We start from the raw sequence: 16,878 nt of genomic DNA on the forward strand, positions 1-16,878 counted from the left end.
CTGGATTTTTTATAGTGAGTATCAAAGGTTTGTGACCAGATTTGGAATATTTTCAAGTGGGAGACTGTATGGGTTGTTTCCTGAATTCTGCTGTATTGAACATTTCTTTACCAAGTTTGATGAAGAATCAGAGAAAATCCACAATAAAACTTGAGGTGACAACAAGCTGTGAGAATTCTAAGAATACCACAGGAGAATAATAATTCAAAATTACTTTAAAAAGTCTAAAATCTGTAAGATGGAAGAGAGAGACAACAGTCTTAAAAACAATTACAAGCACAGATACAAAGCAGCAAATGATTGTCAATTAGGAGAAGGGAGTAAGAGCCTGCAGAGTGGTTCTGGGAAGTACTGGCTGAGCCTACAATCTCATTTTAGGATGCATTAGTAAAGCTATAGTGTGAAACAACCTTAAGCAGAGTTGTGCATTGTTGAGGGCTTGCCTGCAATCAAGTGCCCAGATTGCAGTACCTCTTTCTAAGGAAGATGTAGGCAAACTGCAAGGAATCTAAAGCAAGACACCAACATTATACAAGATATAGATAATTTAATCAGCAAAGGAAGACTGAAAAAACTGTGTTTGTCTAGTCCGGAAGTCAACAGCCTGAAAGGACAGTATCAGCTTCCAAAAACTTTGAGAAGGGCAAGGTTTAAAACCAGGTATAATTAATCTAATTCGTAGCAAAGAAAATGATTCTATAATGTACATGCAAATTCAACTATAAAGCTATCAAAGATATAGAACACGTTTTCTAAGGTGTTTGTAGAATTCCACCCCCCCACCACCCCCCAAAGAAAGGGGGATGCAAAGCATGTGATAGGGATTTACCAGACTACGCCTGCTTCAGTGCCTGAGGATGATTTAATCTTCAGTTCCTTTCCAGACCCTACTCTGAATGTCTCAAATTATTTTACAAACATATGGTTGGACATAAATATATTTCAAATAAAAAAGTACAAGACACATTAAAGTTTTGAGAGGAGGGGAATCAAAATGGCTCCAGTGGGTTTTCACTTCTGGTTAAACTCTGCATTTCTGATGTTTCCAACAAAAATGTCTGAGAAGTCTGTCAAAACACTACAGATGTTTCTCTCAGAAACAAAACCAAAACATTTTCTACAGCTTTGCATTCATCTTCTGTAATCTACTTGAAGCATCACATGGGAAAGAATCCTGGAGTGTAATGGTACTACAACAGCTTACTGTGACTTAAAATTATGATGTTTTTCACCCATTTTATGTCACAAAACAAAGAATAAATCAAAGAATTTTCATTTCTGAGAAAAAAAAAAGGCCTTCTTAGAAACATAAACTTACTTTTTCAGAATCTTCTAATCTATGGTTTTTGTTTCTTTTTTATTCTTTGCTTTCTATTCTTACATATGGAGAACATGGGAAATCCACTGCTATATTACACAGGTATTACTAGACAGACATGGGAGAAAAAGTGAGAATCATGTGAGGGAAGTGTTATCTGCCTAATGAGAAATTCTTCCCTCATGGTTTCTACTGAGTGTCTACTTCTATCTAAATTGGCGGCAGAGAAAGAAGGAGCACAGATACTAGAAACGTTGTCCAATACCAGCAACTGTTAGTCCAGTCTGCTGATACCCACTGCAGAGGCTGTTTCACTGTTGTGACCGGTATCCTGGAAGCTGAATGGCTGCATGTGCACGTGATAGCTCTATGGCTAGACTTAAGAAGGAGCAGAAGTCCCTCTTGGCTTGTTAAGGTTGGCCTTTCTCTTAATATATGTATACTTTAAAATTCCCTTGTTACTGCTACAATGAAAATATATGTAGTAAGTTGACTGTATGCAATTTGGATATATATCCTGATTGCTGTTCCAGTTAAAGACTCTACTGACATCTAAAGATCTGTTGTTTCTAAAGCTTAAAGAAAAATGACATTGCCACACTTTCCTCTTTGTGTTTGCTGTGAAGCAAAAAGGGAAAAACAAATTTTAGGCAGAAACAGAGAACATGTTGAAGAGAAGTGAAAAAAAAAAAAGTAAAGAAGAAAAAAGAATTATCTTACTGCAGAAGTAATAATGTGAAAGAAAATGCAGAAGCCTTCCTTCTTTAATATGAAATAAAATGTACCGTACTTCCTAGAGATAAACAAGTCTTTCCATAGAGTTGAAGAAATCTTCCCTGAATGTGTTTCCCAACATTGGAAAATACTACCTCTTTCCAAAGAAATTATTTTCTTCAGAGGTTTATTCCAGCTGTGGGAAAAAAATCCATAGTGAACAGCACCACAGTCCAAAACAACTGAGTAACCTTGCGCAAATACAGAACTGAATAAATCTCACGTAATCAAACTGTGCACTCACTCGTACAGCCCATCTCCGGTTATACAATACTCCTTTCTTGGCAGGTATCTCTGTGCTGCAAATAGCATCCTATAACTTCCTATTATTAGACAATGATAGAGAATTCTTCTATCCCCCTTTTTCCACTGTGCTCGTCAAATGCCACAGCACCATTAGCAAAGGCTCCTTCAAATAGTCTCTGCCTTCCGCCACAGCAGTAAGCAATCAGGGAGGGAGGGAGGAAGAGGGTACGTAATGGGTAGGGGTTGTAATATAATGGGGCCAGAGCAGCAGGAGCAGCACAAAGTTGAAAGCATAGTAAGAAACGTAGGAAGGGGGTTGAAATAGTAAAATAGTACAAAAGAGTGATCAGATTAGAAAAATAGTCTCACTCACATTTATGTTTAAAACCTGCTACAGAAAGATGACTAATACTGGACCTAAAACGTGAATAATGCTGACACATTTGCTGATCTCAAGGTATCTCAAGTAGTGCAGTTACGTAAAAACAATAGAAAACAGAAATGCATTTTCTTAATCTTTTGTTGTAATGAAATTGTCTCAGAACTAAATATTTGAACCTTGGTATTCAGGATAGCTAATGAATGAGCTGAAAAGTATGCAGGTTCCATCAGATCAATCTGGAAGGATCTATTCTGCAAAGAAAAATAGATTCCACCAATTCCAGAAACATAGAAAACTCATAGTTCTTACAGAGTATGTGGAAAAATGCAGAACCTTAACAGGCCCTCTAACAACAGGCATGTCAAACACCCTGCTGGATCCAGTAGACAGGATCTGGTCCTACATCTTTTCCACTGTTCTAAAGCTCCCTTTGTAATTTATGTCTAGCAGTTAAAATGAGCCAGAAATGAATGAATAGCTAAACCAGATGAAGCTGATTTGCAGTGGGGGACAGGATAGGTTCTGTGTCTCTGAACTTCCTAAGACAGCAGCTAGTATAGCGATGGAGTCAGAGCATGCCAAAGGCTGGCTGTAAGGGAAACTCCTTCTTACTAAATTCCTGCGTTCTGGTCTCCCTTGCTGTAAACTGGAAACATTTGGCTTAGAAGCAGTGTCATCCCAGAATCGACTTACTTAACTGCCAAGCCCCATAGGCTCAGAAAAGGGAAGTTCTCCTCTTTCCGCTCTCCCCCCTGGCCCCCAGCAGAACCCAATCTCTGCAGAAGCACATGCTGCGGTGAGAGGCAGAACTAGCTGTCTGGCAAGAAACTTTTTATTTCCAGCCTATCTCCCCAGACGAATTTGGTCTTCACCACAGAATGAGTTTGACAGCTCTGCCCTCCACCATGAATGATTAATTTGTTATGGGTGTCTAGTTTAACCAAAGATGGATTTGAAGAGAAAAAGCCCTTGTATACTTGCTATTTGGTAAAGCTGCTTTAATATAGGTAGAACCTCCTTCATCAAATCACGGAAAGCAAGAGAACCAAGTCTCATTTTTAAATGTCATTTTTCTCATTATAGTAATCCTCCTGTGTATATCAAAACTGATCATGTGAAAATATCTATGACAAGTATTTCATATTTAGATTTAGAACACAAACTGGAACTCAGAACGCTTTGTATTGCCCTAGATTGCCTTAAACCTGTAGAAATGGTAAGGTAGAGCTATATATACAGTATTCATGAATAAAAGTTTTTGAAAAGTTGAGATATGTGATTAAACCAAGAAGGTGAAATAAGAGAATACTCCAGGCAAACACGGTAACAGATTATGGCCCAAAGCACAGGCATGCATATGGCTGATAAGGAATTTGAACTGTGTGTACAGATAGGTTTCACTAAACTTTTTTTTTTTAAGAAAGATGTGTATGGGGAGCAAAGCAGATGGGGAGGAAGAGAAGCACCATATGAAGCTGACAGAGAAGACAGAAGGAAGCATATGTTGTGACACGAAGACTATAACCCTGAAAAAAGCTAAGGGTAAGTGCTGGCTTAAAGAAGCTTTGAACACTAAGCTATGAAACACCTTGTTTGATTCTTCCTGAGTTCAAGGAAATAGGATGTTGCATATTCACTCTGAATAAGTGGCAATGCATCAAAGAAATAACCAACTCATCAATTTCTCATCCAAATGGGAAAAACCTGCAGAATTCTAATTTTGGTATAATGCTGAAATTAAAAATGGGAAAAACAGCATGTTTAGGGTAAGCTATTACAAAGATACCTAAAAAGTGTCAAATTGCCAAAATGAGGAAAACAGAATTAGTTTGGTTTAAGGGCACAAACAGGATTTATAAAAAACTAACGAGATTTATTTTGAAATCTATTATTCTTTGTCTGAGATATGTAGGAGAAAATAAGATGATTCAATAATTTCCTTTTGTTGTAGAGGAGTTAATGCTCACAACTGCAAGAAATTGAGCAAAAGAACTTTGGTTTTCACTTTATGAGGTGAAGGGAAAATATTTGTGAAGGGGGAAAGAAGTTAACGCTGATAAGCAATACAAAATAAAGTTTTTTTCAAGACTGTTATTTACCATTTTTAGACAGAAGGAGATGACAGAGTAAACAAGTTCTCAGATCAACTCAAACTGTACTGACTGATTAATGTATGGACAGGGATAGGTTGTACAATGTTACTGTGTTTGTAGGCATTTATTCAAGTGTTGGAGCACTTGCATATAATTAACTTCTTCATAAATTAATAGCTAATTAAGAACATAATTGAAGTGCATCACCTACTATTTTATGCTATTTTTAATTCAACTATCTTTATGTAACTATAAGCTAACTTAGAATTGAAAGTTTCATATGGTATTTTGTTGACTCACACCATTCAACCTCACTCTTGTTTCTTCAGACATTTTGAGAAGTTTATGATAATATACTTAAAATTCAAAATTTACAAATACTATAGAATTTCACTCATCAGACCTTTTGTTTTTCCTCCCAGTGCTAAGTTTCTATGTTTCTTAATAGTCTTTTTGTTTCTTAATGAACAAAGAGTAAACTTTGTGGCACCTATAGATTACCTACAGTAAATGCTGGTTGCTGCTTTCTGCAAAAACAGTACATGCAGACAACAAAATCTGGGGAGGCTTACAAGCTCATTGTTAAACCACAAACACAAGGAAAAATATTCTCTACAGCTGAGTCATATTTCACAAAATTCACCTTAGTATTTTATAACATGAGCATCTGTGTTAAAGAACTTAAAAATTGTTCTTTACCTTAAAGAGAGATAAACAAAGCCACATATATATGTGTTATATGCTACAATTATCAGTAAATTAGTAGCTGCAGATTGTGTACGTGATAGAGAATTGAAGCTCTGAAGTAGCACACTCATCCTCCTCCAATTAGTTTCTTACCCATCTTATCCATTTTGGACGTCAAAAGGCTATTGCCCAAGTATTTATCATGCAGAGGCCTATTTCTTCCTCTGCCCCTCGTGGGCCTGAGAACAATCTCCCTCATTCATCGTTTCAATGAACGTTCTCCAGCGCAAGAGATGGACAGGAGACCAGCACCGCGCCTTCGGAACTGGCAACCCTCTCCCCGACAGAAATGATGGAGTCACTACAGAGGTCTAGAGGTCTGGAGTGTCAACCCATTTTTTTTCTTAAGTAACTCTGTATTCCAGTCAGGCTGTATCTCCTGGGGCACAGAGAAGCAACAGTTTATAAAGAGACTGCTAACGCTGTAACTGTTTGTCAGGAATTAAAAACAGAGACTTGAGGCCTGTTGTGTCTCCTGCCGGCCAAGACCAGAAGTATGTACAATTTTTGAACCCATCTCAATTTCCATCATATAAACAGTATTAGAGGAACTACCTAATTAACAACAGGTTTTGCTTTCTGTGCCTAAGCAGTTTAACGAGACCCCTCTCTACTTTCTGCACTTGAAGTCTTTTAAATCTGCCCACTGAGAACCAGTGGCCTTGGTTCTTAACAAGGCTTAGAGGCTCTCCCACTGGGCATCTCCCCCATACCTGCTGCCATCCTAGGCCTTTCCATTCACAGTCCACTAGATCTCGCGACCGAAGCCGCACTTGTGTGGTGGATCACACAGCTGCCACGGCACACATGGCGAGACCTGCAGTGCAAGGCCATTTTCCTCCTGATCGGCTCCTGCAAATGGGGAACCCCACTTGGAGACGTCGCGCTGTCGCCATGTCCCCCCTTCTCCAGGTTAAGCAGCAGCCTGCAGCTAAAATACAACCAGGCCAACAACCAGGCACACGGCGAGTGCCGAAATGGGAAAGGAGCACTGCAAGTAATTGAGAAGCAGGCACACCAGGGAAGTGGCATGACAGGAATAAAATAAGAGTTTCTTTTGCTTGATGTAAGAAATTTGATAGGTTTGTCACAAGTGTCAAGCTGCTTCATGGCCCATCAAAAACTATCATGGACTGAAGAGCAAAAAAAGCTGCAGCAGTGGTCTGTTGCCATTTAGGATGCCATCAACAATCCAGGAGAGGAAAGTTATCTATCTGGCCCAAAGAAGAGATGGTCTCCTGAAAAAGTTACTGACCAGGAACTGACTTAAGCCTGCAAAGTGGCTGCAGCCATTCACAAACCTAAGCAACAACTTTAGTCAAAAATTCAAAGACATTAAAAGGACTGAAAATTGCACTTATTTTCATGACGCTCAAGTCTCCACATGTACAGCTTTAAGCCTCAACTAGAGATAACACGAGTGTCCATTATGGACGAAGGCTGTTTTGAATTAACCATATCACAATCTTCTACATGTCATTTTTGTAATTTCCACCAGAATGTCTCAGGCGTTAGACTACAGAATTTCCATAAGACTGAATTTCTACACTTTCTACCACCTTAAAAAATAAATACATCTCCATCATCATCCAGGAAATAGTGATTTCTTTGGAAGATATAAGGCTGTAAGGATGATGCACATGAAAAATTACATTTTTTTAACACTGTATACCTGCAAGAACCAACTAGACAGAATGACAAAAAGAATGAACAGTATATGTGGCATTTATTAAACATTATTACTAATGTGACAAATTTATTACTTGACAACTTTTCTAATAAGCTTAAGCCCTAGATAAGTATTCAAGCTTAGATTCAAATATATTTTTTGAAAGAAAATATTTATCTAGAGAAAAGTTTTTGTATTAGTCTATCAGTCTCAACTATATTTTTACTGAAAAGGTTTTTCAGAGCTGAAATGGAACTTTCTGATCTGCTCTGCCTGACTCAGAGCAGACTTTATTAGGATTTAAGTAGAAAATTAAACTATAAAAATCTGGAAATTTGGAAGCAGAACTTCCTTGATTTCTCTTGTTTGAGCTGTTCCACTTTGAATACATAATCAAATATTTGTGGCTAGAATGCACGAACAAGAGAGAGACTTGGCAGTCTCTAGTTTTGCAGACAGGCTCAAGACCTTGCTCTGAATGAAGGAAAGGAGCTATTTGAGGTCAAGTCTTCAACACGAGGGTCAGCACCTTAGCCACTAGCTATTTTTGTGACTCAGAAGAGCAAGGCTCTGGTTTTTTGCATGATATATGAAAAAGTTTAATTTCACCCCTATGTGGAATAGAATGAACTTTTAAAAACAGTATTCAAGGCAGCTCTGATTAAAATACTATATTATCACTTGCATACAGTAATAATTATATATTTTGCATCATGCTTTTTAAATTTTATTATTTTTTTTAACAGGAGTACCTGTAAAATTGAGCTGCACTTTGGTTATGTTCAGCTTTGCACATGCTACATTTAAATACAATATAAGTTTGCTTTAAGCATACAGAGTTTGGCTGTGCATGGCTGGCACTGACTACTGTTTTGTTGTAGGAGAGTTAAGATTTACCAGTGGATCCTACCAGTTTGTTACTTGCACAGAAAAAACTATAAACAGAAGAAAGCATTAGACAGTGACTAAAGTGACCTGGTTCTGCTGGTTATTCTAATACTGACTTACTCTATAATGCTAGACAGGTCGTTTTGACTCTCTCATCTTTATTTCAGGCTTCCTCTATCGAAGTCTATATGGAAATCTCTACATCTCTCAATATCTTATTCAGGACACTTCACTCAGATTCTAACACTGGTAGGAGCTTCAAAACTACTGATATACTAACAGTAAAATTGCATTATAATCAACAAATACCCATTACAATTTATTTAAAATACTATGTTTGCAGTCTATAAAGGAATTTGATCTGTGAATCCTTAGCAACGAGGACTTCTCAAGAACCAGTTGAAGGAAAGACTAACAGAGACAATACATTTTAGCAATACTAGCTCCTCACACGTTCATTTCAGTTATACAATGACTGCTTTTCTTACACTTTGAAAGTAACCTTTAAAACCCACACATTTGACATTTGCAGCTTACCTGTGAGAAACAGCTCCCCAGGCACCATGCTTATTTGTTAGTATGTTGAGTATCTTCTGTTTCAGCTGATTGGCTGTAACGTGATCTCGATGCTTAGCAGCACTGATAAGATGATCACACATCTTCTCCTCCTCTCTTCTGTCAGCAGCATACTGAGCACACTGCGACTAGGAATGAAAGTATATCTACTTCATAAAAGACAGGCTATTTAGAATCGCCTTAAAATGATTATTTACTAAAAATCTTGAAATATGACAAGAACTCTTTAAAATACTTTTCAGAGGAATAGGAAACACCATTCAATTGAAATGGTTCTACTACTACATATTATCCATGAAAAAGCACTCAGTTAGAACATGTAAAAATTGAAATATCAAGGGCAAAGACAACAGAATTGCAATTAAAAACATCTAGCTATACATCTCTGTGTGTATATGTGTGACCACAGGTATGCCTTAAAAGTTGGCCTTTATTTGTAAAAGTTTCATGTGTTCTCAGGTATAAAATACAGGTATAACATACGTAACATAATGCGCAGGAAAAAATTATGTACTCTGGTTTTGATTTTTAAATTGCAATAAAACCTACAATTAAAAAGCCATTTGATAATTTTATTATTATGGACACTAAAGAGAAACTCCTTTAACTGTGAAATTAAGGAGTATATTTTCTATTTCATATCACACCATGAAAAATTTTCATAACATACTACTAATTCCATAAAACCCCAATGGTTAAAAAATCGCTCATCTTTTAAACTGAAAAAGATCTAATGTTTTCATCATGTTTCAACCTCTAAAATAAATGCCGTGGTTATTGACCTGCATGCAAATTTGTTTCTAAAACTGTCATAACTCTATAGTGTATTTTAGTTTTGATAAATCCTTTCCTTATGTATAATAAGCACAATATAATTTTTCCATTTATTTTCTCAAAATCATGTTAAGTTCAAATTCAATTTCTCCTCCTAGTAAAGATCCTTTCAAAATGTCTAAACAAAGCAAATGTAGCCATACTAATTCAAAGAAATCCATTATAAGCATAATTTTCTAGGTATAAAGTACAAAGGCTAGATTATTCTCAAAACAGCTAATTTTAATATCACCTTTTAAGATATATTTTTGCATGCACAGTTATTGTGCACCATTTTAGAACGTTTAACCAACATTCAGTGCTATCACACAATGCTGAAAAGAATCCTATTTTCTAATATTCAGAAGAGCAATTTAAGTTAAACCTCATACTAATTTGTAGTTTATTCTTCATATTTCTGCACACTACCTTTTTACTACAGATCACATTAGCATTCAGTAAGATTTTAACAGTGGTCTTTCCACTGTGTTACAGCCATTATTTCAAGTAATCTATCTCGAAGAGAACAATCATTACACTAATTCATAAAGGGTTAATTCATTTTTCAATTTATCTTCTTGTACAGGGAAGCACCAATTAGTACAATGATCTGCCTTAGTAATGAGGTTAATACTTCACCAGCTCATTGGACGGTAAAATTAAATTTTCATTTTTCTTCCTGAACAATTACAAAGGTTAACAAAATGAAAGTTAACTGTAAAGCACCCATTCTGGGAGGAATTTCCCTGGCCCTGACTGCAACTGGAGTCACAGGATAAAATTTAGATGCTGGTCCATGGCCTCCCCACTACACAGGCAACATAGTAACTTGGTGCAGCTTGGGCCAAATCATTTCACCCATAATGATTCAATTAAAGTTTAAAAGGTAAAAATAAAATAGCCACTCACTTCTCTGGCTGAGAGCAATGATTAACATGTACTAAAACCCAGAACATATACCAATACAGCTTATTAAAAGAAAATGACAGATTTACAATTATGCAACAGAAAACTACCAGAAATATCTTTGTCCCTACTACTTTCAAGTAGAATGAATAATAAAATGTTCAGTTATATACCTACCATTATTAAAGACAATATAGAAAACATTCTTTCAGACTTTAACCATCACCTTATTTTAGTGCATCTGAGTTTCATATTTAACACAGGCTACATTTCTTAATTTTCTTTTATGACTTGCAGATTCTATCTTGCTCATCTAAAACATGTAGCTGAGGTTTTTCATGTGACAAATATAATGAGAATTTTCATACATGAAGAATGTGTTGGTTTCTTTACCAGACAATAAGATTGACTTAAGGCTATTCCTTTAGGGAATTTAGTTAATATTCTAAATCCTATTTGCTAACAGAAGCTGGAAGTTAATTGAATATTCCCATTTTGTCTAGAGTTCTGACAGATCTTATACCTCAATGTATTCTTCAAACAGCAGATAACTCAATCTTCTATTGTCATCTTAGGTTACTGCATGATGCTCTGATAAACATCAAATGTTATTTATTGTTGAGGCAATATGAAACTTCACTGTGACACACACTTAATTGTAAATGTGATTTTATCTAAGTTCAAAATATCCAGTATATGCTTGGTAATAAAGTTGTTGCAATCCCATATGACAAGTGTCTGCTGTCTGCTCTGACAAAATGAAGTAAAGGTTATGTGTATTCAAAATGACAACAGATATCTCTGTGTCTCACACTTTTCAGCTAGGTCAAGGAGCACAAGAACTAGTACATCAAAGTGCACATTTAAGAGAGCTGTTTCAAGGAGATAAAAACCTCATCAAAACTAAGATTACTGGATCTTATTTCTAGCTACTAGGTGCTTGTTGACATTTTCTGACAGATGAAAAAATTGATATAGCTATTTATTATCATCAGTACTAAGTCAGCGTATCTTAATCCTAATGTTAGGTCACTTGAGCATTAAAACGTGGAAATGTATGTTTGTGTGTATATACTTACACATACACAAATGTATGCAAGCGCAGACAGGTTTGGAAATAATAAAAACCAGTGATGCTGAAATGTATAAAACATCATAAAAATGCAAAACCATATTTGATAAAATCATGTCAAAAATTATTTTTTAACTTTACTCCATCACTTTTTCATTAAAATTGTTTGAACAGGAACAAAATTAATCCTGAAGAAATAATCAAAAACCTGTTAAACTGAACACATTTTAAAAATAGCTTTTTTGTATATTTGCATCATTTTCAAGCAACATAATTTAAATTGTATACTGCAACACTCATTGATGAAAAAAGCAATTGACTGTTGACTCCTTTTAGGAGTAAGAATTATAGACATTAAAGAGTTATGGGATCCAGCTGCCATGTTACTTCTTCCAATACTTAAAGAGAATAGACGTTTTAAACAATCTTACTGTCAATAATTAATGATTCCTAACTAGTAGGAAAGACATGTAATATCATATTTCAATATATAGATTATAGCAAGTAAATGTTTTAAAGTGCTCCAAAATGCAAAATGTTCTAACAAAATTACCTTAAAATACTAATTCTAACAAAAAAATTCTATTTCTTATTTTTCATGAAGTGCCTTAAGTGTATTAATTGCTTTTCTTTCTTACTGAACTCATAAATACTGTTGATAAAATCCAACAAAAATAATTACTAAAGCGATTTGCATTACTATTTGCAATAAATCAGAAAATTTCTTTGTGAAGCTAAAGGGTCTGCCATATCAGTTTAGACATTCTGATTAAGGGATTTCTTCAAGCTATAAATGTTTTCATGAATTTCAGTGAGAAGATGAGAAATTAAACCCGTTCTTTGTGTTTGACATTTACCAAAGCTTTTAAAAACTACTTTTGAAATGCCTTCAATGTAAATTTCTTTCTTGGAAGAAAAAAAAAATCTTTATTGTATGGAGTTACAGTCTAGGTGACAACTGAGTGAAAACAGAAGCAGAAACGCACCAACTCTCAGGCTTACCTCAAACTCAGCATGCTTGTGGACATCTTCAGCTCTTTGTCGGTTCAAAATAAATTCTGCTTCATTTGCGACACGCACTATATGGTCTTTCATTGCATGACATAATAATCTAAAATAAGAGAAATAAAAATCAACCTTTGTATCTGATGTACTTCAAATAAGCTATTTCAGCAGATTTACTTAAAATGGAAAAAAATAAAATTAATGAAACTACTGTAATGCAATTGCCAAATTAGTTGATATGAAATATTTAATTTTATCCAAAATTTTCTGCATTTGTGAAAGCACAAACAAATCATGTTATATGGAAAAAGCTTGCCATTTATTAATGAAGGGAAAAGTTCTTTATGGAAGTATTATATTTCTAGTATGTTTTTAACAGCAGTCTCAATATGAATATGAATACTACACTATCATTAAAAAAAATCTATACAACTGCTTAAACTCTTATTGATACCATTATATCATTAAATATAAATATTCCAATCTCAAACTCTTAAAAAATAATGAGATTACTGAAGAAATAAAGTTGTATTAAAATTGCAAAATAATATAAATATCTCTATGTAAGTTTTTCAAACACAGGAGTGAAAAGTGCGTCATGTTCCCAAGTTTTCATGGCATCAGAACTAGATAAACCTTACTTAAAAAGAAGGAAAAAATACATTAAGATTGGACTGAGACTGAGGATGTCAATCAGACACCTTAAATTAAGACTTTTGTAAAGACCACCAAATACCATGAGATGCATAATAAAATTGCAGCATAAACAACACTGTGTTGTTAATAATGCTGATATTTTATTGGGCAGGAAGAATGGAAGCAACTGCTTTCTCGTCCCTACAGTCCATATCTCAGCTTGCCCATTCTATTCAAAATTGCTTTGCTCTTCTTATCAGCAGGGAGGAAACATCTTTCAGGATGCAAAGATCTGACAGGTCTGTTTAGGATCAGGAAGAACCGTTTCTCTTTGTGTCAAATTAGCACAGTCTGGGATTTTCCTTCTTGCAGCATCAGGGAAACACACTTAATTTCAGAGATTCTTATATTAAGAATGTGAAATTTCTAGCAAATTCCACCCTAAGGTTGGTGTCTGGTGCTTAGAAGCACCACAAATGAAAGCCACGATTATTAGAAATGAAAGCCATGATTACTAGACCTTACATCTATAAGATGGAAAGATCTGAACTCTATTCTGGCCTCCTTTGGTGTGTTCTACCATCTGTGAAGGAAGGAAATCACTTACCCTGAGCTAATGTTTAATATGGTGTGTGGCATGGGAAGACATAAATGTTGGGGCCTCTGTTCAGAGATAAAGACAACAAACTTGGGTCAAGGTTTCACAGTGGATATTCATGCTTTTAATAAGCCTTTTTGTTATATCTAACCCTTTGCTATTCTTGAAAGCAAAAGGTTTTTGGCAAACTATAGGCTGAAAGACTAAAATTGCCTCCATTGTAGTCTTCAAAATTTAGCTTTATTTTTTGATCTACCCTGCTGGAAGATATGCTTTAGTATTTTATTACTGTTAAGTGTTCAGATTTTTATTGTTAAGAGGTAAGTGTAGAACTGCCCTCAGATATGGATTAGGAGTGAGCATTCATGACTTTAACAAGCTTCTCTAAAATGAGAAAATACTAGAAGTGAGTGTTTAACATCTCCAATCAAATTTTGCATCACTGGTCTTCCTGAACTTTTCCATATGACATTAACGACCTGGAACCAACTAGCTAGGATTTCAAAACTGAACATACAGATTTCAAGTGTCTACTAGCTGTACATCCCTTCCTGAATGAATAAACTATTGAATAAATGGAGCACAGTGCAAACTCAGTATCTTTGAGTCAGCTGTGGTCCAGGCAGGATTTCTAGTTCCAAATGGCTTTAGGTGAAATCAATAGGTTTCTTAGACACTCCCTGCCACCACAAATTTGGTGAGAAAAGATCGAGAGCAACTTCAGTCCACTGGGTTTATTATTTGGGACATCTGGCCATAATTTTTATACCTCAAAAAACAATCTAAGCTGCCTCTGTTCATGAGCAATGATAAAAACATACCATCTTCATCTTAGTCATATTTATCTGTATTAAGAAGTGTTCACATTCTCTGTGCCCATTTATGCACTAAAACACCTACAGGGGACTTCAAGTGGATTCCCAGAGAATGCTAATTTCCACAAGTTATAAATAAAACTCTTGCCAATACTCAGGGAAAAGATATATATATATATATATATAAAAGATCTGTCAACCCTAGTCTCTGGCTGCTTTACAGAAAATGAAGTTTTATAGACATGCAGCAGATGATTCAAATCAGCTGGCTGAAACTGCTGGTGACCCCAGCTCTACCTCCCACCCCCCTAATGGACCTTTCTGCTCCAGAGACTGAGACCTGATGCATTTGGGAACAACTCCAGAGTTGCTGCAGCTTTTGGACAGCACATCAGGCAAACTAAGCCAGATTTCAGGTAACCTCGAAATGCCACAGGTGTTCAGGGTCCAAAGTCAAGGAGATGACAAATAAGAGGGGACCAGGAAACATGCCTGAGCACTGGGTCCTGACTGCCTACAGCACTCAAGTCATTAGCTTGGCCTCCAGTCATTTTTTGGCTCACTCTAACTTCCATCCAGAAAATGTATAGGCATGGTCCAAGGGCGGTTCACCGAAGACACATTGATGAGATTGAATCAACTTAAATGCTCTCCAATGCTACCCAAGAAAGTTCTGCAGGTGTTTTCATGCCATACGCCAGTACACATAGAACACATCATTCTAGTGGGTAGCCCTCATGTTATTCAAAATAATCGGAACTAAACAGACAAAACGGTAATGATATCTTAAAGTGAAACAGGAACTGTACAGGCTTCAGGGAAGAGCTGGACTAAGTGCTCTATGTAGGATGAAGGAAGACACTCTGCTCTAGCAGGTGCTAACTGTAAGCAGTATGAACATAGGCCAGTCCAGGCTATTTGGTTTTCTTTAAAACCACAGACATACCTGCTCTCTTCCTTTTTGTTTGTTGTCAAAAATCTTATCTATTGAATATCTCAGTATTATTTCAACTGTGTCTAGCCAGTTGTTTCATGCACTCTCATATCTCTATCACTGATTGCAATTTCTTCAAGAAAAAGACAAAAAAGTGTTTCTATGGTTGTCAGCACATTGGGATTATGACAAAAGTGAGGCCACAACCTATCAACACTATATAATAATTAAATAATATTGTATCATTGTGTGCTAATAAGGGACATATGGTGATTCACTTACCTTAGCTGCTTGTATGCACCTAAGATAGAACTTCAAAGACTACGTAAACTATGCTTTTGCATCTAGAAGACCATTAAGAATTACACTAGTCTTAAAATCCCTTGCCAGAAAGACAGACTTTTGAAAAAGAGAAGGGTTAAAATCTAGGTCATCATTTAGAAATCTTGCATGCCTCCAAAAGAAGCCTTGGCCTGGATGTTTTGATTTGTAAGTGCAGGAATGTAGGGCAGAAAACAGAAGCATAATAAGTTAAAGCAGTTCAATGTGTCACCTTAGCTTTGAAAGGAAAGGTAGCTACTACAAGGTCAGGGAAGCAATGCCTTACAGAGGGTTTTGCAAAGAAACTTGCTTATGTGCTTGCTGTACTTGTTCAAGGAAACTTGTTACTTTTTGAAATTTAAAAACACTACTTAAAAATATTTTTTGGTACTGATTTTTACTTCTAACGGGAAGTTATCCTGTATTCTCAAACTATATTTCTACTAAGCAAAAGATGGCAAAAGTGTTATTACTGTTATATCTGGATTAAATCATAGCCAGCTAACTCTGATTGAATCTCAAATTCATATAGACACAGCACAACTCAGCATACTGTCCTAACCGGGTTACACCTGACGAACATGCATTGTAATGTTGTCATCCTTTGAATACTTTCCAATTTTATCTAAATCCTTACTAACTCAATCACATGCGTGGCCTAAGATATATAAAAAAAAAAAGAAACCTCATGCTTTTCTGGCATGACAATAGTATTTACAACTATCTTTTGGATTCTCATAGAAAAAACAATATAGATGATTCAGAAAGGATCCCAAACCAGGAAAAATCTCATACTCAGGAGTACCAAAGGCTACCAATACATCAAAAAATCTCCCTTCATGCACTGCAAATAAGAGAAAGGAACAAGGACCTCTAGGTCAGCAAATTCACTCCTTTACTGCAACATGCAGCTACGTCATACAAACTCTTTCATAAACTATCTTTAGTTTATGAAAGGCATTTTCATGAAATCTAGCTCATGAAATGTGTCTTCAGTTTATGAAAATGTGATCGAGTTGCTTTCCTCCAGCACATCTTTGGAAGGTCCTCTGAAGGTTAAAACCCTTTTATTTTCCCACACAAAT

At 35.8% G+C, this 16,878-nt stretch overlaps 1 protein-coding gene across 4 annotated transcripts in view; it reads right to left on the reverse strand.

Moving 5' to 3' along the window:
* Window positions 1-16,878, reverse strand: part of NBEA (neurobeachin) — a 522,877-nt gene that overhangs the window by 230,269 nt on the left and 275,730 nt on the right. For all 4 annotated transcript variants that reach the window (XM_072854755.1, XM_072854781.1, XM_072854766.1 and 1 more), the window contains 2 exons: window positions 12,487-12,595; window positions 8,655-8,821 (listed from right to left, as the gene is read on the reverse strand). In XM_072854755.1, coding sequence (XP_072710856.1) covers window positions 8,655-8,821; window positions 12,487-12,595 — 276 coding nt within the window. The remainder of the gene's footprint in view (window positions 1-8,654; window positions 8,822-12,486; window positions 12,596-16,878) is intronic.

This window comes from Ciconia boyciana, chromosome 1, assembly GCF_034638445.1.
Source record: "Ciconia boyciana chromosome 1, ASM3463844v1, whole genome shotgun sequence".
Taxonomy (NCBI): Eukaryota; Metazoa; Chordata; class Aves; order Ciconiiformes; family Ciconiidae; genus Ciconia; species Ciconia boyciana.